Source organism: Portunus trituberculatus, chromosome 5, assembly GCF_017591435.1.
Source record: "Portunus trituberculatus isolate SZX2019 chromosome 5, ASM1759143v1, whole genome shotgun sequence".
Taxonomy (NCBI): domain Eukaryota; kingdom Metazoa; phylum Arthropoda; class Malacostraca; order Decapoda; family Portunidae; genus Portunus; species Portunus trituberculatus.
Window position 1 is genome coordinate 4,114,429 of NC_059259.1, and position 22,500 is coordinate 4,136,928.

Consider the following 22,500-nt stretch of genomic DNA (forward strand, 5'->3'; position numbering starts at 1 on the left):
AATGTATGATATCAAGACACTGGTGTTTGGTAGGCTGTTTACCGTTTTATGACTATTTTTCTCTATTTGCGATTGATTGTATTGTATTTATTTAGTATTATCAAGAGCGCTGTGTTAAATCTTCGTCCATATCGATAATTTAGCAAGCAATGTCATGTCAAGTGTATTCTTCTTTGGAGGCAAGCAAACATATATTTTACCGTTATTTATTATCGTTTCAACATTTTAGGCACATTTAGATCATCATTGTACATTTTTAAGAGCGACATAATATGAAAACAGTCAAAATGTCAAAGTGAAGTCCCGGGCGGTTATTGTTATTGTTATCTGAAATCAAATGTAACAAGACACCAATTACTATTTACCGTCAATAATAATTTTGTAAAAGTTATAGATTAATCATGGATAACTGGCACTGATTACCAAGGGCGATATGGTAGATGTGTGGCGATGTCGATATTTTGGCGAGTGTACACGTGCAAACCCAAACAGTAAACAATCACTTTTGAGTCGACTCCAGAGGCAGCCAAACACCGGCAATTAAATTAAGGTTGGAAAGGCACGAGAGAGAGAGAGAGAGAGAGAGAGAGAGAGAGAGAGAGAGAGAGAGAGATGAACGAAGAAGGGTAGAAGGGAAAAGTATTGAGCTTGCTTTATTGTCGAGGTTTTGTGAAAAAAAGAGACTAGATTAATGAAGGAAAGAAAAGAGGTGAAAAGGAGGGAAGGAAGAGAGTTTGATGAAGGAAAGAAAAAGATTAATATTAGAAGGAATAGAGGGACGTAGGAGAAAGAATAAAGGAAGGAAAGGAAAGCTACAAGGAGAAATAGAGAAGGAATAGATAAGGGAAGGAGAGAAGGGAGGGGGAAGGAAAGAAGGAGGGCTAAATGAAGGAAGAGAAGGAAGGCGTCACGCTAACCTAAGTGTTATTGGCGAGGGTCTTAAAATTCTTAGAAGTAATATACGTCTCTCTCTCTCTCTCTCTCTCTCTCTCTCTCTCTCTCTCTCTCTCTCTCTCTCTCTTTGATACGTACTTATTCTCTTTCCTTTCTTCCTTGATCCGTGTGTGTGTGTGTGTGTGTGTGTGTGTGTGTGTGTGTGTCAAGAATTACCTGGAAAATTTGTCCCTTTTAACTTTTCTTTCTTTTTGCTCACCTGTTGACCACCACCACCACCACCACCACCACCACCACCACCACTACTACTACTACTACTACTACTACTACTACTACTACTACTACTACTACTACTACTGCTGCTGCTGCTGCTGCTGCTGCTGCTGCTGCTACTACTTCTTTGTTTTTACATAATAGTCTTAGAAATAGCAATAGCATTTTATAGTAACTAGGACAGTTATCTTACCTTTCACACACACACACACACACCTGGCGTGACAAAACTTCATATCACGACCTCCAGAAATTCCCTACCGAATACTTTGCCTCACGCGCCTTTACAACACACCACAGAAGCCAGTACTCTCTCTCTCTCTCTCTCTCTCTCTCTCTGTGTGTGTGTGTGTGTGTGTGTGTGTGTGTGTGTGTGTGTGTGTGTGTGTGTGTGTGTGTGTGTGTGTGTGTGTGTCCCTTCCTTCCTTCCTTCCTTCCTTCCTTCCTTCCTTCCATTCTTCTTTTCTACCTCTTTCTATCATTCTTTCTGCATTCCTTTCTCTTTACTTTTTCTTTTATGTTCCTTCCTTCCTTCCTTCCTTCCTTTTCCTTTTTTTTTCTTTTCTATCTTCTTTCCTCCCCTCCCCTCCCTCCCTCCCTCCCTCCCTACAGGTGCTGGTGTTTGCATGTGTGGTGTGTCAGAGATTAAGGGTTTAGGCCATCAGGGTGACTTCGGGCTCACTAGGGCTTTCCATTGAGTTATTAGGGCTAAGGGGGGGGTTAGAGAGAGAGAGAGAGAGAGAGAGAGAGAGAGAGAGAGTGAGTTAATAAGGTCCCAACCCCCACCTCTGAATGCAATTACCTTGGCCACTCTCCCACTCACCCAACACTCTCCCTCCTCTCACTCATCCCCTCCCTCACCTTACAAGGACAAATTGCTGCACCTTCCCCCCCTCCCCTCTCTCCTTCCCTTCTTTCCTCTCCCTCTTCCTCCTCTCCCCTTCCCTTCCTCTTCGAATTGTCATCGTCGTCATCATCATCATCATCATCATCATCATCATCATCATTATTGTTATCTGTTTTCTATTCATATTTCTCTCTCTCTCTCTCTCTCTCTCTCTCTCTCTCTCTCTCTCTCTCTCTCTCTCTCTCTCTCTCTCTCTCTCTCTCTCTCTCTCTGGTGTACTATGTGACAGTTTCTGTGTTTTTCTTTGGTGCAGGTTTTTAATGTCCTCTCCCTCTCTCTCCCTGCCCAGGGTTCACTGTGAACCGTGGCCTGCAGCGGCCGGGTGTTGTGGTAGGGGGAGGTGGCAGCCGTGGCCCCCAGCGCCCCGTGGGTCCAGGAGGAGGTGTGTTCATCAACCCTGACTTCCCCACCTCCCTGATCACTCCTGCCACTGCCCCGCCCCTGCCCCGTGTCCCCGGCAACCCTAATGACTTCCGGAACCCTGATTTTCCCGGCTTCCCTGTGCCTCCCTCTAGTGATGATACAGCTGTGGTGGCAGGCCGGCCCCCCGTGGCACTCCCGCCGGGTTTTGGTGGGCCGCTGGAGGGAGGAGAGGAGGAAGAGGAGGAGGAAGCAGACGAGGAGCGTGAGGAAGGGCCTGTGTTTTTTGGTGGGGTGCAGCTTGGAACTTTGATGTGTTACTCCTGCAAACTGGACTTCCGCAAGGCAGAGTACGACTGGAGCCACCCCTGCCTGGGCCGCCACAATGGCCTCAACGTCAGCACTGACTACCTGGTGCCCTGCGGACCCAGGGACCTCTACTGCAAGGTGAGCCCCTACCGACTGTCCACCATACCAACTATTGCAGTCATAGTGTTTTAGTGTGTGTGTGTGTGTGTGTGTGTGTGTGTATGTGTGTGTGTGTGTGTGTGTGTGTGTGTGTGTGTGTGTGTGTGTGTGTGTGTGTGTGTGTGCGCATGCGTGTGTGTGTTTATGTTGGATCTCTGCTGTTGTTATTTTTCATGCTAACTTTTCCTCTGATCTTGCTTACTGCCTGCCTTCCCTCCTCCACCACCTCACAACACTGTCTTTTTTTCCCTAACTGTGATTCCATCCACCTCTCTAATGCAAGATTTCATGAGTTATGCCGTCACTTATCCATTTCTCTTGGGTTAACCAGTATTGTTAGTGTTGTTGTCCTACACTATAAAGAAAAAGAAAAAAAAACAAGGAGTGCTGTGTGTGCACCCGGCAGCTTCTTGCAGTGAACCTTGTGTTTGTGTGGTGTGTTGTGATGTGGTGTTGTGGTTGCAGGCAGAGAGGATGGAGGTGAATGGCGTGCTGATCACCCTGGCCAGGGAGTGCACCGACACCTGTCACTTTGGCTGCCGGCCGCGAGGGTTTGGCATCAGCTACGAGACCTGCTCAAAGTGTTGCCAGACCTCCGCCTGTAACCACATGTACCCACCCAGCCTCGCCCCGACTCACCCATGCCCTCCACACCCCGTCCACCTACTGACACTGCTGGTAGTGATGGCGATGGTCAACTTGAGAATGTTGGTGAGTTGAATTGAGAAGTGTTGGGTGTGTCATAGTAGTGTGTGTGTGTGAGAGAGAGAGAGAGAGAGAGAGAGAGAGAGAGAGAGAGAGAGAGAGAGAGAGAGAATATGCCTAAACTAAACCTACGTACTCAAGGATATAACCAAGTTGAATGCTGCATAAACTTGTATCATTGCCACAAATAATACTCAGAGTTAAGCTTACCTGTTGTTAGTATTATAACATGTATATTGATCTACTTATTTCTCTTAGATTGTAGTGAATACTGTATGTTGTGAGTGACTTAACCCTTTCACTACTACTCCTCATGATGATCTCTTCAATATTGACCTCTTCAGCTTACCACAGATTAAAGTCACCCCATAGTTCTCTTTGGTTTATTTTTCTTTATGTTTACCAAAACAATTAACCTCCTCAGAAAAGATCCATTGTAGTGAAAGGGCTAAATCTGTTAAAGAAATACAGCATTTAGTAAACTTTCATGAACATGTTCTTCACTATCCTAACCTAATCTAACTTAACCTAATTTTTGGACTGACCTCACCTAATGATTTAACTTAACCTAAGCCAATAGAAATACTACTAATTTAAATGCATGAAACCTTTGGTATAAGAAAATAATTATAGTGAATGTTAGGATTTAAATAATTTTAGTCAAGAGCTTTTGACAAAGTGTTGTGTTTTGACAAACATAGAAGCTTTTACAGTCTCCACAAAAAATATTGTATTCATTTCCACTAAGCTTGGTATTGTTGTGTCAATTAGTTCCCTCTATCAAGCTTTCAATGCCTGTGTCTGTATTTACAACTTCCTGTAACTTAACTTCATTCAATAGGGAAGTGTCAAAACATTTGTCAATGTCCTTTGGCTAACTATTGCCTCTGTAAAGAGACTGGCGACTGAGTGGACGTTTTTTCTTTATATTTTGTTGCCCTTGGCCACTCCTCTCTTCTTACATCAATAAGTATTGTATGTAGCTCTGTAATACCTCTAACCTAACCTAACCAAATTATTGTAGTGCATGAAAGTTCTTGTATACTGTAGAAGGGAAGAGGTTGGTGACTGGTGACTGTATTGTATTAGCAGTGAAGTGTTTAGTGTAATGGTGGTGAAATATTGTGCAGTGTATCTAATGGGAATTGAAATATTGTATGTACACAGTGATGGACCAATGGTTTTGTGAAATGTTTACTGGAGAAGTGGGAATCAAATATTGTTTACTGTATGTTTCTCTCTGTCAAGAGTTAGTGTTCCTTACATCTTTCTCCTCTCCTCTCCTCTCCTCTCTCTCTCTTGCTCTCTCTCTTGCTCTCTCTCTCTCTCTCTCTCTCTCTCTCTCTCTCTCTCTCTCTCTCTCTCTCTCTCTCTCTCTGTTCTGTCCAACTTTCTCACCAGCTTTGTTCAGTGGTCTTTGTGGTGGTGTAGATGGTGTAGTGGGGTTCAGGTCTTTTGGCACTTATGTCAAGTGTACGGGTCATCAATGTGTGTGTGTGTGTGTGTGTATAGTGATGGGAGGACAAAGGACACACTGTATGTGCCAGAATATAAGACAAGTTTTTTTTGCCAATTTTGAGGCTCCTAAATGAATTGGTCATCTTATATACCACCATTAAAGGTTTGTCTTATATAGTGGTAATACCTCAAAGCCTAAACTTTTCCTTAAAAAACTGGTGGTCATCTTATGTACAGAGTCGTTTTAGAATCCAGCACATACAGTAGCATTGTGTCGGTCTGTTGGCTGGCCTTAATTTGCTGTGTACTGTGTGAAGACTTGTTTACCATGTTCCTGTGTGATTGAGGGGGCCTTTGTACTCCCTGTCACTGTCACTAGGAATGCACTGTACTTGGTGAGATGAGAGGCCTTGTAATGGGTAGTAATGGTGTAGCTACTGGAGTACACAATTTACACTACATTCTTAATATTGGTTTTCATTGCAATCCTCATAAAGTGTTTATTTTATTTTAAATATTGTTCCTGAATATTTCATGCTATTATTATTACTTTTTATTTATAATTTGTAGTGGGGAATTTAAATCACATTGATCATATTAATTTTTTTTTATTACAATAATGAATTCTTCGTACTAACGCATCAACTAACAATATACATACTTCATTCTTCTCATAAATACAATACAATTTCAATATTTTTAATTCTTAAATACAACACACTCAAGTAATTTAAAATATATCACTTTTCATTCTTACATACAACTCACTGGAGTAATTTAAAATACATCACTTTTCATTCTTAAATACAACTCACTGGAGTAATTTAAAATACATCACTTTTCATTCTTAAATACAACTCACTGGAGTAATTTAAAATACATCACTTTTCATTCTTAAGTACAACACACTGGAGTAATTTAAAATGGATCACTTGTCATTCATACAAGAATAAAGGAAAACACCACTGTGTCACTAACCACTGTGGCACTCTGACACACACACAGCTTTTCACTTACCACACAGGAGGTGAAGTGCAAGCACACAACACACACCACTAAATGTCAAGTTAAACACAATGAAATACATGACACGAGCCAAACAAACCCTGAGGAATGCAGGAAAAATCATGAGTTTATACTAAAACCAAAAATCTGGAACTAAATAAGCAAATCTAAGTACTAAATATTGAAATACTATTTGCACTAAAAACAACGACTGTCTTGCCTCACAAACCTCTTAACACACTAATTGATTGTCTTCCATCTTTCATACAACGCATCTTTCTTTAAATCTTGCATCTTCTATTCAGTTCTCACTTTACACGCATCAAAAATTTGTCTCTATTTCCATCTTTCATATGAGAGAGAGAGAGAGAGAGAGAGAGAGAGAGAGAGAGAGAGAGAGAGAGAGAGAGAGAGAGAGCACTAATAACTGTAGAGGTGGGTGTTTGTGTTACTAATCTGCCTGAGATGTAATCTTAACCAAGGAGAGAGTTAGCAAAAGTGTGTGTGTGTGTGTGTGTGTGTGTGTGTGTGTGTGTGTGTGTGTGTGTGTGTGTGTAATTCACTGTTTGATCTGCTGCAGTCTCTGACAAGACAGCCAGACGTTACCCTATGGAACGAGCTCAGAGCTCATTGTTTTCGATCTTTGGATAGGCCTGAGACCAGGCACACACCACACACCGGGACAACAAGGTCACAACTTTCCTCGATTTACATCCCGTACCTACTCACTGCTAGGTGAACAGGGGCTACACGTGAAAGGAGACACACCCAAATATCTCCACCCGGCTGGGGAATCGAACCCCGGTCCTCTGACTTGTGAAGCCAGCGCTCTAACCACTGAGCTACCAGGTGTGTGTGTGTGTGTGTGTGTGTGTGTGTGTGTGTGTGTGTGTGTGTGTGTGTGTGTGTGTGATTGATTAGTTGATGTATAGGCAAATGGATTTACTGATTGATATGTAGGAAGACAGACTGATAGATAAGCTGATGAATAGACAAAAGTATTCACAGATAGAAAAACCAATTGCTATCTAGAGGGATAGATAGATTAAGTGAGCCAGAGACAAACAAACAGATGGATAGACAAAGAGAGTCGCTGTCTCAATACATAAATGGAGTTTTGTGTAGGTGTAAACTCAGCACTGTTCCTGCTGAGGGTGAAGGAGGGCCAGCAGGTCGTCCAGCTGAGGGAGGCAGTAGTCAGCGAGCAGGGCGTGTTGGTCGGGGTCGTCGCTGGCTGCCCACTTCTCCAGGTCAGCCTGAGTGGTGACCCCGACAGCACCACCAGAGTCTGCAGGCCACAGTTCTTGCCGAAGAGTATATCTGTGTTGCACCTGAAATGTTGGCCTGCTATTAGACACACACACACACACACACACACACACACACACACACACACACACACTCAATATTGCATTATTAGACATTGTTAGCCATTCAGGTGTTGGTGACAAGGAAGCACTGAAGGGTCCTAAGATTTGTGAGGATTTAAAGGAGGTACAAAAGTGTCCCAAGACATACAGTATTAAACATTTCATTGTCACAACTTGCACAGTTTAAGTAGGCTTCAGTGGAAGTTGGTGGGTTTTCAAGGGAGATTATGTGACCAGTGATAGTTTGATAAGGATTTCTGCATCACTGGCCTTTGAAAATTATCCTGATGAGAAAGCAAGGCATTTTTTGAGGGAATATGATGGAGGCATTGAAATGTCCCCTCCCCACAAATCTATCTGTGTCTTTCTGTCTGTCTCACCTATCGCCAATCATAAGGGTGCGTTTAGGGTCCAGGTTGTTGTTCTCTTGAATGACAGAGAACATCTTGGTGGAAGGCTTGCCCATGACAGTGGCGGGCCTCTCTGCCACAGTCTCCACACACCGCACCACACATCCAGTGCCTGAGGGAGCCAAATAGAAACACAGTCTTTCGTGTCCTTCATTCTACCTGTAGTGAAGGCAGTAATTGGGACAACATATATATAATTATTTTCTTCTTTACTTTCTTGTACCTAAGGAATGGAATATATAGACTTTTAGGCATTTTCATTCTAGCCAAAGAGAAATATTAGGTTGAATCACCATTAGTGTAGCTAGACATGTGATCATTAGACTTAGACACCTTTATTCTGTCTTTAGTTAGGATAGTGGATCCAAGAGGTGGGAATACAAGGGTTAGTGGTTGATAGTACCTGGTTTCTAGTGCCGAGTCAATAGGGTGTTTTATAAGGTTCGATTAGAAGTAGTTGTAGTTTACTAATGGAAAAGCATATATATATATATATATATATATATATATATATATATATATATATAATGCCACCCAGCCAAAATGCATAGACAAAAAGGATATACAGTATTGACAAAAATGAAATGTGTTAATGTATACTGAGACATGTTAACAGTGAGACAGACACCCACCAGGATACACAAATCCTTTGCTGGCCACTGGGAACCTTTCATCAGTGTTTGTTGCCAAGAAGAGGCAGCCGGGTCTGTCCAGGTACGACGCTGCCCTCATCACCTTGAGGTAGCTGAGGTAGGGGTCAAAGCCACATGCCACGGCTCCCACCTCAGGATCAAGCTTTATTTTGTCCATCAGGCCGGTCAGACTACCCCCGTCATACACCTCAGGCTGCCAGAAACATTCTAGGTGAGGCACACACACTCTTGCCTGTGTACTGCTACTGAGCAAACTTGAGGGATGGGTGTTGGTGCACTGGCTAAATAGGGATGGTGATTAATTTTGTCCAGTGTGTTCTGCCTGCTTGGACAGTCATTTCAGATAGGAAGGTTTATGCATGAGCTAGAGGAAAGTTGATGTTCCAGTGCAATCTATCGATCTTACTAGTGATGTCAATAGGGATGATTCTCTCTCTCTCTCTCTCTCTCTCTCTCTCTCTCTCTCTCTCTCTCTCTCTCTCTCTCACCTCAGCACCAATAGAGTGTATTCCCTCTGCCTCCAGCTCCTTGACAATGCCTGCCATGCCCAGCACATACACCTTCTTCTGAAAGCCTTGCTGCTTCAGGTACTGTGCTAACACGTACGCTGAACTCAGAATGTTCTCCTGAAACAGAACAAGGCCCACACATGCCAGTCCAGAAATAACAAAATGTAAGAAAGAAATAGTTAGATTTGACTGATCACAAAAATATAAAACTATATGAAATACAGAGTGCAAATCACTTCCAGCCAAAAAAACACACACACACCTTGGTAGCCTTGAATCCCAAACGTTCACACTTTTCAGCATAATCATCTCTGGATTTGGTGGAATTGTTTGTGACATAGAACACTTTCTTGCCCAGGGCCTGCAGTGTGTTGAGCGTCGTGTGTGCCGCTCCAATCAGACGGTCCTCGTGCCACAGCACTCCTGGGGAAGGTCAGGCAAACCCAACTTGTCAGGTCAGTGCTTGTGTTATAATGGAAAGAACACACACACACACACACACACACACACACACACACACACACACATATAAATTGGTGAACAAGATTGACATACTGGATAGAGAGTTGATAAAGGTGACCACAAGTAATTATCTCCGAGGACATGGAAAAAAGCTAATAAAGGACATCTGTCTAAATGATGTGAGAAAATACAGTTTCCCCCGCATCATAATATTGATAAGTGGAATAAACTGAGCAGTCATGTCGTTGACGCGGTGTGTGTCAATCAGATGAAAGAGAGATATGACAGGAATGGACAAGGAGACAGGACACAGAGAGCTTAGCTCGGGCCCTGTAATAAACAAATAGGTAAATACACACACACACACATAGTGGAAATGTTTGTTGTATTATTTATTATTTGTTCTACTATTATTATTATTACCAGAGAAAGAAAAGAAAGGTAAGATTTTTTATCATTGTTCATCTTATTATTATTATCATATTGCCTTCAGAAAAAGAGAAATGCATATATAACCAAGGAAATTATACATTATTTTTCTTTTCTTTAATTTTTCTTTAGTTATTATTACTATCATCATTATTACCATTATATGTTAAGGAATATAGGTATTATAGTAACCTGACCCATCTAATATCATCACCATCATGTGTTCACCATCACATTACATCACCACTTGCTTCCATTTAGCATTCCCATGTATGACGATCACCAGTCATACACTACCACCAAGTCATCACAACTCATCTTATCACAAAGCCTCTAATGTCATTATTAATCGGATACAGCTAGCATTATCATCACCACCAGATTACATCACCACTCTCTCATCACCACCACTTCACCATTGCATCACTCACTCAACATCACCACCACCAGCCAGATTACATCACCAATCATGTCGTCACACGTAGATTGCATACAAAAAACACCATGAAGAGTCATCACCACTCACACAAACATGAGCACCAATCCTGTCAGAGTACTGTCATGTATCACCACCACTACACACAAGACAGTAGACAAAAGTGGTGCTGGTTACATCACCACACACGCAACACGCACCATCACAGTCAGTCAGCACCGTGTCAAAACCTTCCAGGAATGACTTGATATTGTCCTTGGTGATGAGTGTTGGGTGTGGTGCCATAGTGAGTGCCACGAAGGAGGGAGGGAGGGAGTAGTGCCTGGTGACTGCCTGGTGGTGGTTAGTGTCTGCCCGGCCCGCGGCGCCCGCTGCTTCTCTCTCAGCTGATCGCTCTCCTCCCCTCCTCCTCCTCCTCTTCTTGTGACTTCTGGCGAATGTTATTTTTTACTTATTTATTTTACTGTTTATATGATATTGTGCCATTATATTATTTTTCCCTCGTTTGTTGTTAGAGAAAAGTGTGAGGATGGTTCTTTTCTTCTTTTAGGGGAAAAATATCATCTGAAATACGTGATCAATTTGCTATTTGATAGTGGCGGTGTTGATAAAGTTATCCGTTGTTTTGTGGCGTGTCAGCCTGGCAGGCGTCACAGCTGAGGTTTAGAGGTCACGGCCTGACAGCAGGCTGATAGTTTGATAGGTGGCGCTAGTGGTGAGGTGATCGCCATGGCTGCCGGCTGCAGCTTGACGCGTCCCGTCACTCCCGTGTGTGGTGTCGCCTGTGGCCGCCCCGCCGCTCGCCGGTCACTGCTATTCCGCCAGTGTAGGGTAGCCAGGGCTACGCTGTCTGCTATGTTCACGGTAGGTGCCATAATTTATTGTTTGTGTGCCATGTGGCGTGTGTACACTTTCCACTGTATGCCATGGTGTTTGGTGATGTCTGGTGGGGCGGTGAGGACGCCAAGCGAGTGAGTCCCTGAGTGACGCGATGGCTGGACCTGCCACCACCACCAGGGTTAGGGGTGCCTTGCTACATTATACTAGTCTGGGAAGACACCACACAGGAATAAACTACACCGGGTGTACCACCTATCAGGCTACTATCACGTCCTGCGCGTTGGTGGTCTTGGTGAGTTGGCCTAGCCTTGCACCATTGGACTCTTGCCTTGTGTGATGGACAGTGACCTTGTTACCTTCCCGTAACTCACCCAAAAACTCACAGAAGACTCCTGGAATAGCCGGTTCAGGCCTGTGACTCCAGCTCTCAAGTACATTTCCCAGATCTTGTGGTCGTGTGGTCATACTTGTGATCGAGATTCCCTATTTTGTCAGTATGATTAAACCTTTGCTCTTCATTTTTCCTTGCATTATCTAATTTTCTTTCAAACTCTCGAACTGATTTAACATTTGTCACAATGTCTGGGAGGCTGTTCCAGTTATTCACCACCCTATTACAAAAGGAATACTTTCTGATGTCTAATCTTGCTCTCTGCTTAAATATTTTCTTTCTATGACCAAGAGTTTGCAGCCCAGGTTAGAAAGGCTCTTCATCTTGATAAACTTTGCAGGGCAGCAGAATCTTCACCTTTTCTGACTGTATGTCCATATAGTGTGACTAGAAGTGCAATTTTGACATTTGTCGGCAGGCTTGTTATTGTATCTGTGACCCCACAAGTCTGCCAGGCAAATAGGATACTGGGTTTTATAAATAGAAATGTTAGTTATAAAAGTAAGGAAGTGGTGCGTAACTTATATAATTCCTATGTTAGGCCCCATTTAGAGTATTGCATACAGGCCTGGTCACCCCATTATAGGCAGGATATCAACATGTTAGAAGCAGTTCAGAGAAGAGCAAGTAGGATGATACCAGCATTAAAGCGCCTGGAGTATAGAGATAGATTAAAGGAATTAAACATGTTTTCATTTGAGAGAGATGTATAAAAGGGGATATGATAGTTATTTAAAATGTTCTCAGATACAAACTACATAGATGTGAGATCTTTCTTTACCTTAGAGGAGGCAAATAGGACTAGAAATCATGGCAGGAAAATTAGAAAGCAAGGCTGCAGGTTAGACATAAGAAAATATGGTCAATTTACAGTTTCACCCAACCAACGATTTTGTGATGTGGCTTATGTGTTTCTGGTGAGATATGTAGTGAATTGATTGATGTTCTACATCACTTCCGTCGCAAATGCGTAGTTTTCAAGTTATATGACTTTTTCAACTTATGCCTACCTCTCATCCCCAACGATCTTGGGGGACCTGTGGGAAATCGGGGTTTTTGGGTGGGAGAGCATTAAAACGAGTAACGCGCGTTGCAAAACGGGTCCAAAATCAACAAACTCACACCAAAAATCTGTAAAAATACATAAATTACATCTTTGACGGCGAGAGAGGCAGCAGCGGCGGCTGACGCGAGCCTTGCTGTGTTATTGTTGAGCAACGTTGCCAACGATTCACTATATTTCTGGCTCTATCCGCTACATTTAGTGAAGCCACCCACCACCCCCACTGCAGGTACTGTATAAATGCGTGTTTAGCACGGTGTTGTGTGTGTTATCAGTCTAAGTGTGTGTTTAGCACGGTGTGTGTGTTATCAGTATGAATGTGTGTTTAGCACGGTGTCTATGTTATCAGTATAAAATGCATGCTTACCTATTATAATCTAAAACAAAATCGTAACCAGATTTTCTCAAAATTAAACCAAGAACCAAATAATAGCATTACCATTACCTTATGGGCGAGAGGTTGAGGGTTGTGGGGTTGGCGGCTGCTGCTGCTGCTGCTGCATCGTCATTCCGTCGAGAAAAGTTCCTTTGTAGTCCGTAGTAAAATTACACTGCCTTCTTTTCTTTGTCTTAGCTATTTTGGTCTAACGGCCACAATACCAAGAATGCCTGTCTTCCCTATAACTACAGGGAACTTTACAGGATGGACACTGTACATGTAAAGGAAGGACACCGTGACTTCTTAAAAAGTGGACTGCAGCTTTGTCGTCCAGATAGAACTCCTTGATAAACTTCCAGTAGTTGTACGAACATCCACCACACAACGTAGCCATTCTGATACTGACTGGTAATGGGAAAGCCTACACGAAGGAAATTATTACTGTACCGAAACTTCGAAACATGTATGAAGCTCTAAGTGAGTAGTTGTTAATTTATTTCCAAAATATTTATTGTCCCAAACTTCAACTACAAAGACTTATATACTGAATAATTTTCACTGAAATTATCCTAATCTAACATAATAACATGGCAATCCAAAAAAATCTAAGGACAAAAACCTAACCTAACGTAACCTAACCTAACCGGGGGGGCTGTGCTCCCCCGGGACCCCCCCTACAACACTAACCTAACCCTAACATAAACCTAACCTAACGTAACCTAGCCTAACCGGCCCCCCGGACCCCCTTACAACACTAACCTAACCCAAACATAAACCTAACCTAGCGTAACCTAACCTAGCCGGGGGGGCTGTGCCCCCCGGACCCTCCCTTGCAACACTAACCTAACCCTAACATAAACCTAACCTAGCGTATCCTTGCTTTGGGGCAGCTTCCCTCCCCCAACACCAGTTCTCTTATAGCTTCACACAATATGCCCTACCTCTACCAATACCCTCCTCACAATACCTCAACGAAAGGATCAAGGTCCTGGCTGGTCCTCTTCTCCATTGTACACTGACTTGCATCGCAGGAGCAATGATTTCCCAGTAATCAAATTGGCAACCTTTACAACTAATGTCACTGGTGGCCATGGCTCAACTGCGCACACAGATGTCTCTGTGCACCTGTCTGCCCAGCTGTGTCCCGCCTACGAATACATCTAGCAAATTCTCATTGGCGCAGCTTGTGGTGTTAAGAGGTGGTGGCACGTCATTGGACAAAAGAACTATAGAAACAATAACAATCCTATTCAGCAGTTACCCACAAACCCAGGATGTGAATAGGGGATAATAGGGGATGGGGGGCTACGCTAAATGTAGCGGATAGAGCCAGAAATGTAGCGAATCTTTGGCAACACTGCTCAACAATAACAGCAAGGCTCGCGTCAGCTGCTGCCGCCGCCGCCGCCTCTCGCCGTCAAAGGTGTAATTCAGGTATTTTTACAGATTTTTGGTGTGAGTTTGTTGATTTTGGACCCGTTTTGCAACGCGCGTTACTCGTTTTAATGCTCCCCCACCCAAAAACCCCGATTTCCCACAGGTCCCCCAAGATCGTTGGGGATGAGAGTTAGGCATAAGTTGAAAAAGTCATATAACTTGAAAACTACACATTTGCGACGGAAGTGATGTAGAACATCAATCAATTCACTACATATCTCACCAGAAACACGTAAGCCACATCACAAAATCATTGGTTGGGTGAAACTGAAAATTGTCCGAAAATATTTCTTTAGTCATAGGGTGGTAGACTTCTGGAATGCATTGCTAGAGACGGTTGTAAATAGCACTAGTTTGACAATGTTTAAAAACAGATTAGATAAGCACTTAAATTTATTAGATTTATAATTATGTATAGCGCTGCATGATAGTTTTTATAAGAAATTTACTATAGTTAAACAAGACATGATCCCCATGTATGGGGATCACAGATTGTAGAGGATTTCGCTGCAGGACTTAGCCCTGTTAATGGGCCAAATATTTAGAATTAGTATATAATGTATTGTGTACTTGTAAGTGTATCTTTAAGTACTGATGACGAGGTCGCTGTGCGACTGATACAGGATAACCTAGATGGGCCCTGGTGGCCCTTTGTTATCCTATTATTTATGTTATGTTATGTTATGTTATGCCAGCAATGGACCTCTGTGTTAGGATCTTGTGGGTAGTGTTCTGAATGAAGGGTCTTCTTTTGATTGGTCAATATGTTGTGGAAGGTCATCTGTAACTGTAAAAAAAGGATTTTTCATGGTGTTGCTGTGCTGGTTCAAAGAGCATTACAATATCAAAAGAGATGATACTTCTAGTGGAATGTCCAAAGGAACAGCTTCACCAGTAATCTCTGTTATCACATATTCTGGAAGGTCATCTTCATATGTCAATATAGATCCTTCTAGAAAAGGGGTTCTCAACCTTTTTTAATGTTACGTACCCCTCGAAGTCTTTCAGTATTGATCATGTACCCCTTACCCACAATGCAGCGTCAGGAAGGGTAACAATAAATGCATGGTTTATTGACTTAGTTTATTGAATTTAAATTGTGTTATATATGTGAAGCAGACAAAATTTTTAATTAATATTAGTATGTTTCTATGAGGTAGTGTCGATAGGAACTGGTACCTCACAGGGAGACACTATATGTGACTAACATGCAATGCATTTACCAAAAAGGAACTATATCAGACAATTTTCGATCATTATGGCAGTGAACTAGTGTTGCTTGCAGCTAGCTGCAACTTGTAACTAGTAACAGTGATAGATAAGTCACTGTGTGTGTGAATAACGTATGAAATAATAAATTAGAACAAATATTGTAGATTTGCAAGGTTGTGTGGCAACTGTAATCCAAGAGAGCTTTCTTTCAAGTGATACAACTCCAAGAGTTTCCTTATTAATGTTGTTAACGTGTCCTGGTTCTAGTGAAGGACACATCCAGCCTAGCACATGTAGGCCACATTGTATACTACAAACAAATTTGCAGCTATTGAAAACAAGCATTTTGAGAAACCTGCCACGTACCCCCAAAATTCCTCTCACGTACCCCTGGGGGTACGCGTACCCCAGGTTGAGAACCCCTGCTCTAGAACCTCAGATTGATATGTGTGCTCTGTTACAGGTTACTGTAGAATGACTACATACTATAACTACCCAGCTACTGTCCATTTAGAGATGTTAGTATACTTACGTGTATTTTTATTCCATCTGTTAGTAATCTACTGAGGTGGGCATCCACTCGCACCAGAATATCCTACTTGCAACTCCTCTCTCCTCCTTCCTGCTCTCGTTTTAGGTAGTGAGGCCCATAATATGAGATACTGGAGCTGCCTTTCTTCCACCAGGTGGGACTTGGAGCCGAGATGCTGGACACCACAGACTTCAACTACCACACTGACCACAGCTGGCTGTGTCAGCATGCCTGGTAAGTGCTCTTTGTGGTGGAAATATTCATCAGTGGCAGCAGCAATAATACTAATAGTAATAGTAGTAGTAGTAGTAAGCAGCAGCAGCAGCAGTGTGCCTGAGGTGTGGGGAGGCACAGGCATGGTGGCAGGAATCAGCTTGTGATGGAGTGCCCATTCTTGCCACCATGCCTGTGTCACCCATGCTCCTTCACCACTGGCCAGTGTGTCCTGAACCACACCCATCACTGTCCTTGGTGAACCACAATGTTGGCAGCTTTGGTACAGGCTATGAAGCAGCATGAGTGGCTGGCAGCAGCAGTAGCAGCAGCAGCAGTGTGCCTGAGGTGTGGGGAGGTGCAGGCGTGGTGGCAGGAATCAGCTTGTGATGGAGTGCCCATTCTTGCCACCATGCCTGTGTCACCCACGCTCCTTCACCGCGGGTTGCCATCTTTGTACTCTACCACCCCACAACACTCATTGGATGGACAGGGATCACTCTTTCTCCATTGATAATTTAAAAATTTTATCTTGTAATAGTTCATCCATAGATACTAATATCATTGTGTGTCTGTGCTGGTCACTTGGACTCTCTTTTTATTGTTTGTGTGTATGTGTGTGTGTATATATATATATATATATATATATATATATATATATATATATATATATATATATATATATATATATATATATATATATATATATATATATATATACACACACACACACATACATACATACATACATACATATATATAATTTTTGTGAGATACAGATATATATAAAGTGGTACCTCACAATAACAGACACTTCGGGGATGTTCATTAGTGCAAATTGTCAGTTACTGAGATTGGTTTCTCTTTGAGACCCCGTTGAGACCCTTAAACCCCTTATCCCCCTTCCATTTTTCTGTAATTTATTCTCTTTTAATGATGCCAAAAATGTTTTGAACATTTAAACTATCATATTCAATGTTCAATGCTGAAATAAAACAGCAAATTATTACTTAAGATGTGTATAGTAATAAAAATGTGTCATACCAAGAACAGATGAATTAAAAGATATTCATCTCCAAAACAAACCAAACCATCTCTCAAGCAGCACACATCAACCAGACCAACATTACTTTCCTTTAAACATTGCCTTCACTCATAGATGCAGCAGCACAACAACCCTCAATGTGCCAGCAAACCACTACTGGATCTCCCCTGCCAACAGCCAACAGCAGAGGGCAGGATGGGCAGACAGGCAGGGGAAGTGTTCCATCTGCACTCCTCTGAGGTGCACCAAGCAATGAGTGTCTTCCCTGTCTCTGAGAGCATGGAGTCCACTGGAGCATGCTAGTCTTCAGTGCAAGGTGAGGGGAGGCGAGGTGTGGTGAGAAGCAGAGAGAAAGAGAGCGAAACATTTGAAACATTTTATTATCCCATGTATAGATTAAGAATTACAATTGAGGATGGTTGGAGAAGGTGTGGTGTTATGTATTGAGTTGTGTGTGTGAGAGAGAGAGAGAGAGAGAGAGAGAGAGAGAGAGAGAGGATTATCAAGTAATGTTTTGGAAAGGGGTTTTGAGCTCTCTCTCTCTCTCTCTCTCTCTCAAAAAAAAAAAAAAAAAATATATATATATATATATATATATATATATATATATATATATATATATATATATATATATATATATATATATATATATATATATAGCTTACTTCACTTCTATAAAAATCCTTTTTTCTTGCTTCATTCTCATTTTCCTCTTATGTATCTCTCTTATCAATATCTTCATTTCTGTTACCCATTCACCTCCCTACATTTCTTTCCTTCATTCCTTCCTTACTCATCCCTTACCTACATCCTTCACTGCTTTACCTATTTCCCTCATCACTTTCACCCCTTCACCTCACCCCATTAATCCTTTCCCCGTCACTCCAGGCACACTGTGGCGAGGAACGCATTGGCACTGTTTTAGCCGAGGGATTGAGTTGCTGCCTGGTCACCGCCGCCATGGCTAACCTGGAGAGGTTGCACAGGCATACTGACACAAGACCACCACAGCGACACAGGATCCCACAGCACTGGGCAGGAAGGCGATGCATTTGTTGACACCACCACACTTCTCGAAGGCCCAGCTGGTGTTGGCATCTGTGTTCAGGTGTGTTGAAGTTTTGTGCAGGAGAGAGGCAGGAGAGGAGGGGAGACTGGTGTTGTGGTGGTGAAAGAAGAGTTACTACACGGAGCAGGGAAGGGGAGACACACAGAGATGAGGGGAAGAGAAAGGAGTAACATGTTTCTCTCTCTCTCTCTCTCTCTCTCCATCAAACTAAGTACAGAACAAAGAAATCACTTCAATACTTCAGTTTATTTGACTTAAATTGTTCAGTGTAATTTTATTGTTTCACATCTATTTATTTGCCTTCATCCTTGTTTGTTTGCACTGATTATTTGTTTGTCTTGTGAGATCATTTTCTTGTATTAAACTTGGCCAATATGAAATGAAATCTTAGTTTGACATATAAGACTAGCAACAGGAAACATTGTAAACATTATATATAACTGATTACTTTTATTACAAGTTACATATAACTGATTTGTACAATCTGCAGTTTTTCCCAGGGTGAAAATATCAGCAAGGTGGTGGACAGTGGTGGTGGTGATGACACTGTACGTAGTAAGGAAGAAATAATCAGTCTGAGGACACAAGACAGATCAAGGAAAGGAGCAAGTGAATACCAAGGATTTAACAGGTAAGGTTTTTCTTGTTTTGATGTGCTGAAGCTCAAAGACTACTTGTTGGTATATTGGGATTTAAATGTGCCATTCATACATACGTCACTTCCTTGCTCTGATTTAGTATGTGCTAGACAATTTCATCATATCTTTTTAATGGTATGAGGTTTATATTGATACTTTTCCTCCATTTTCCAGCTTGCAAGAAAATGAAACACCAGGAGAGGCTGCTGGCTGGCTACAGCTGAAGGAGTAGCCAGCCTTCAGAGCAAGTGACAGCATTTCTTGCTGTCATCACCACCAGCCCCTCATGGCTACGGCTGAAGGAGTAGCCAGCATTTCATGCTACCACCACCACATCATGGCTACAGCTGGAGGAAGTAGCCATCACCAGCACTAAGTGGACCAGCTTCCAGTGTAAAAAGAGCAAATTCAAGATTCCTTGGAACTTCCATGTTGACTAACAATATTGTAAAATTAGTGGACTAATATTGTGTAAAATTAGTCGACTAACAATATTGTGTAAAATTAGTAGTCGACTAACAATATTGTAAAATTAGTCAGTCAAGTCCAAAATACCCGGAAGACTCTCCGGAGATTTTGTATTAGTGTTTTAATGATTAATTAAGAGATATTCATTCCCTCACATAACTTTCATTAAATTTTATCAAATTTTTCCATTACAAAATCTCCAGAGACTCTTCAGAGTGTTTTGGACTTGTACAGTTTTTTAGGCCTTGCTTTAACCATTTTTTACAAATTTTTGGATATTTTATTTAAATTTTCTAGGCTTAATATTTTAGTAAGATGTTGAGGTATGGAGCACATCCTGGATGTTGGTGGTCCAATCAGTGTTGGGAAACGAAGTTGCTGACTCCAGACAACATTGTCCTTTCCAGTGTGAGGCTGGGCTGGTCTGTTTGGTGCATGGGAACTTGGGAACTTTTAATCAGAGCACAGCCACTTCCTCCTCCTAGTGTGAGCCAGGGAGGGCATCCTGGACGGGCGGGCAGGCAGGCAGGCAGGCGTTGGTCCAACTGGTACAGGAGACCCTGGAGACGGGTGACCACAGCACACAGTGTTGGCGATACGTGTTTTTGTACCCGGGCGGGCGGGTGGGTGGGCAGGCAGGCACAACGTTGGTCCAACTGGTGCAGGGAGACCCTGGAGACAGGTGACCACAGCACAGTGTTGGTGATACGTGTTTTGTACCATCACAAACCTGTTGAGAAAGACAAACGTAGGTTAATTGTTTGTTAGTTAGCATCACCATCCATGTCAATGAACCCTAAATGAGCCCAGAATCTGGTTATGTGTATGAAAACATTCTTACTGTCAGTGACATGTCTAACGTACATGTAAATTAAATGGAGAGCCAGCGTCTCTCACTTTTGGATCACAGACTTCCTGTGTGCATCTGGTCAGCTTCTGCAAGGCCCATTTCCTGAGTGTCAGTGGAGCAAGCCACAGCTTCCCTTGATGCCTGCAAAATGTGGAATCTGATGAGAATAAACAATCAAACTGACTACTTCCTTTTGTTTCAATCTCCTTCTCCCTTAGTTTCATCAAGAGAATCCAGGTTTAGTAGGTTATTACAGTCTTCAAGCAGGTTTTGCAAACTAAAGTGGGAAATACTAATGGATAAGACTGGTTAACTATATTATATCAAACACAAGGGAAGGCAACAAGAGCCAATCTGACAAGAGTGTCACTGTGGAGGAGCCTCATGGATACATCAAAGTATGTCAACTCAAATAAGTGTCTTTTTATTTTTTTAGCACAAGTTTTGGGTGGACACTATTTTGTGCAAGTGTAATTAGTGAAGTCATAGTAATAGTAGTTGTAGTATGTAATAGCAGCAGTTGTGGTAGTAGTAGTAGTACTACAATAACAAGCAACAACAGTTTTTCCCTTAAAATGTATCATTTATTATTTTTTCTATTGAAAACTCTTCAAACACCTTGTGAGCCCTTGGAAGACATACATGAAAAGCCCAGTTAACCCTTGAGACACCTTTGTAAATCTTTGACACTCACAAACACCAAAAATCCTTATAAGAAAGCAACCATCACACATCACCGCTGCAATCAGGCACAAACCCCTCTGAGGGCTGCGAGTTTTCGTTACCCCGGAGTTAGTGAAATGTGGACACTCTAACCGTAGACTTTTCACAGCGCGGGGAAAAATTGCACACTGAAATTATCCCTTTGATAGCGGAGGTGAGGATACGTGCTTAACGCTAACACCTGCACCCACAGCCACAGCCACACGTAGTAAAACAGAAAATATCTCCAGACACTCACCTTGCATTACGCCGTTCTTCTGCGATAGTCGCCAGCTGCTCCTGTGACCACAGCGAGGTGCTCCTCTGTCTACTGGCCCGTACCTCACAGCCTCACCTGACACACCACCACCACCGCCACCACCACCCACCAACCCCACCCGAGTCTTCCTTCCTTCCCCAATGCATTACTTTCTTACATATGTTCCTCAGTTCCCTTTTTCTATGCCTCTCACTCCACGTCACTCATCCACTCTCCACCTTCTTCTCATCCACCTTCCTTTACATTCTTCTCTTCCTTCCATCCTCTCCTATCCACCCTTTCTTCCATCTTCTCCTCCTCTTCCTCCTACTCCTGCTCCTAGTAAGACGTTCTATAAGTTTTAAAAGTGTCATTAAGTTCAAAAGGACAAATAAATACAGAAGGAAAGAAAAAATGAGAAAAGATTACAGCTCTTCTTAGTCTGTCATTCTTCCTCAACAGAGAGACGAAATGCAGCAACCAGGAAAGGAGAAAGAAGAGGAGGAGAAGGAAAAGCTAACGAGGAGGAACGATGAAAACTGGAGGAAAGAGAGTTGAAAGAGGAGGAAAAATAACAATCTAATCCACCACTTTATAACCAAATAAGAACCAATGACATAATGAAATAAAGACGAAAAAATGGAGGAGGAGGAAAAGGAAGAGGAGGGCGAAGAGGAGTACGAAGAGGAGGAGGAGGATGAGGAGGAAGAGAAGGAGGAGGAGGAGGAATAGGATGAACACATTTAGCCCATCACTTTACATTGCAACAAGAGCCACACACACACACACACACACACACACACACACACACACACACACACACACACACACACACATTACACACATATAATATAACACACCTACATTACAAAATTGGGTGCGGACCGCGTGTGTGTACGTACAGTAATATTCTCGCTGGTACGAAGTCAGTCATTGGTGCACGGTACGGTAACGGTACGGCCTTGCATTACCCACGTGCAGGGAAAGAGATCGATATATACATAGACAACAGTGACACACACACACACACACACACACACACTTTAGCTACGTCAGTCAACTA

General features: G+C 42.5%; 3 protein-coding genes and 1 long non-coding RNA gene across 6 annotated transcripts in view; 2 read left to right on the top strand and 2 right to left on the bottom strand.

Annotated features, from left to right (window-relative positions):
• The window catches only part of LOC123515852, a 15,045-nt gene extending 12,544 nt beyond the window's left edge, over nucleotides 1-2,501 (top strand). The window contains exon 3 of the long non-coding RNA XR_006678001.1: nucleotides 2,364-2,501. This is a non-coding gene — a long non-coding RNA (uncharacterized LOC123515852). The remainder of the gene's footprint in view (nucleotides 1-2,363) is intronic.
• A 4,406-nt stretch (nucleotides 2,502-6,907) lies between these two features.
• LOC123515830 (glycerol-3-phosphate phosphatase-like) lies at nucleotides 6,908-10,673 on the bottom strand. Its single transcript, XM_045274710.1, is given in 7 exon segments — nucleotides 6,908-7,337; nucleotides 7,340-7,401; nucleotides 7,821-7,962; nucleotides 8,483-8,696; nucleotides 8,992-9,129; nucleotides 9,275-9,435; nucleotides 10,540-10,673. Coding segments are annotated over 7 exon segments (936 nt in total). The 5' UTR covers nucleotides 10,625-10,673; the 3' UTR covers nucleotides 6,908-7,203.
• Nucleotides 10,674-11,068: 395 nt separating this feature from the next.
• On the top strand, nucleotides 11,069-17,754 carry LOC123514818. The gene is made up of 3 exons (XM_045273039.1): nucleotides 11,069-11,203; nucleotides 16,348-16,427; nucleotides 17,622-17,754. The coding sequence occupies exons 1-3, from the start codon at nucleotides 11,069-11,071 to the stop codon at nucleotides 17,752-17,754; spliced, it is 348 nt and encodes a 115-aa protein (XP_045128974.1).
• A 1,201-nt stretch (nucleotides 17,755-18,955) lies between these two features.
• Nucleotides 18,956-22,500, bottom strand: part of LOC123515765 (calpain-A-like) — a 13,314-nt gene continuing 9,769 nt past the window's right edge. For all 3 annotated transcript variants that reach the window (XM_045274634.1, XM_045274635.1, XM_045274628.1), the window contains 3 exons: nucleotides 21,438-22,500; nucleotides 20,491-20,617; nucleotides 18,956-20,356 (listed from right to left, as the gene is read on the bottom strand). The exon at nucleotides 21,438-22,500 is cut by the window's right edge and continues 633 nt beyond it. The gene's annotated coding sequence lies outside the window, so the exon portion shown is untranslated. The remainder of the gene's footprint in view (nucleotides 20,357-20,490; nucleotides 20,618-21,437) is intronic.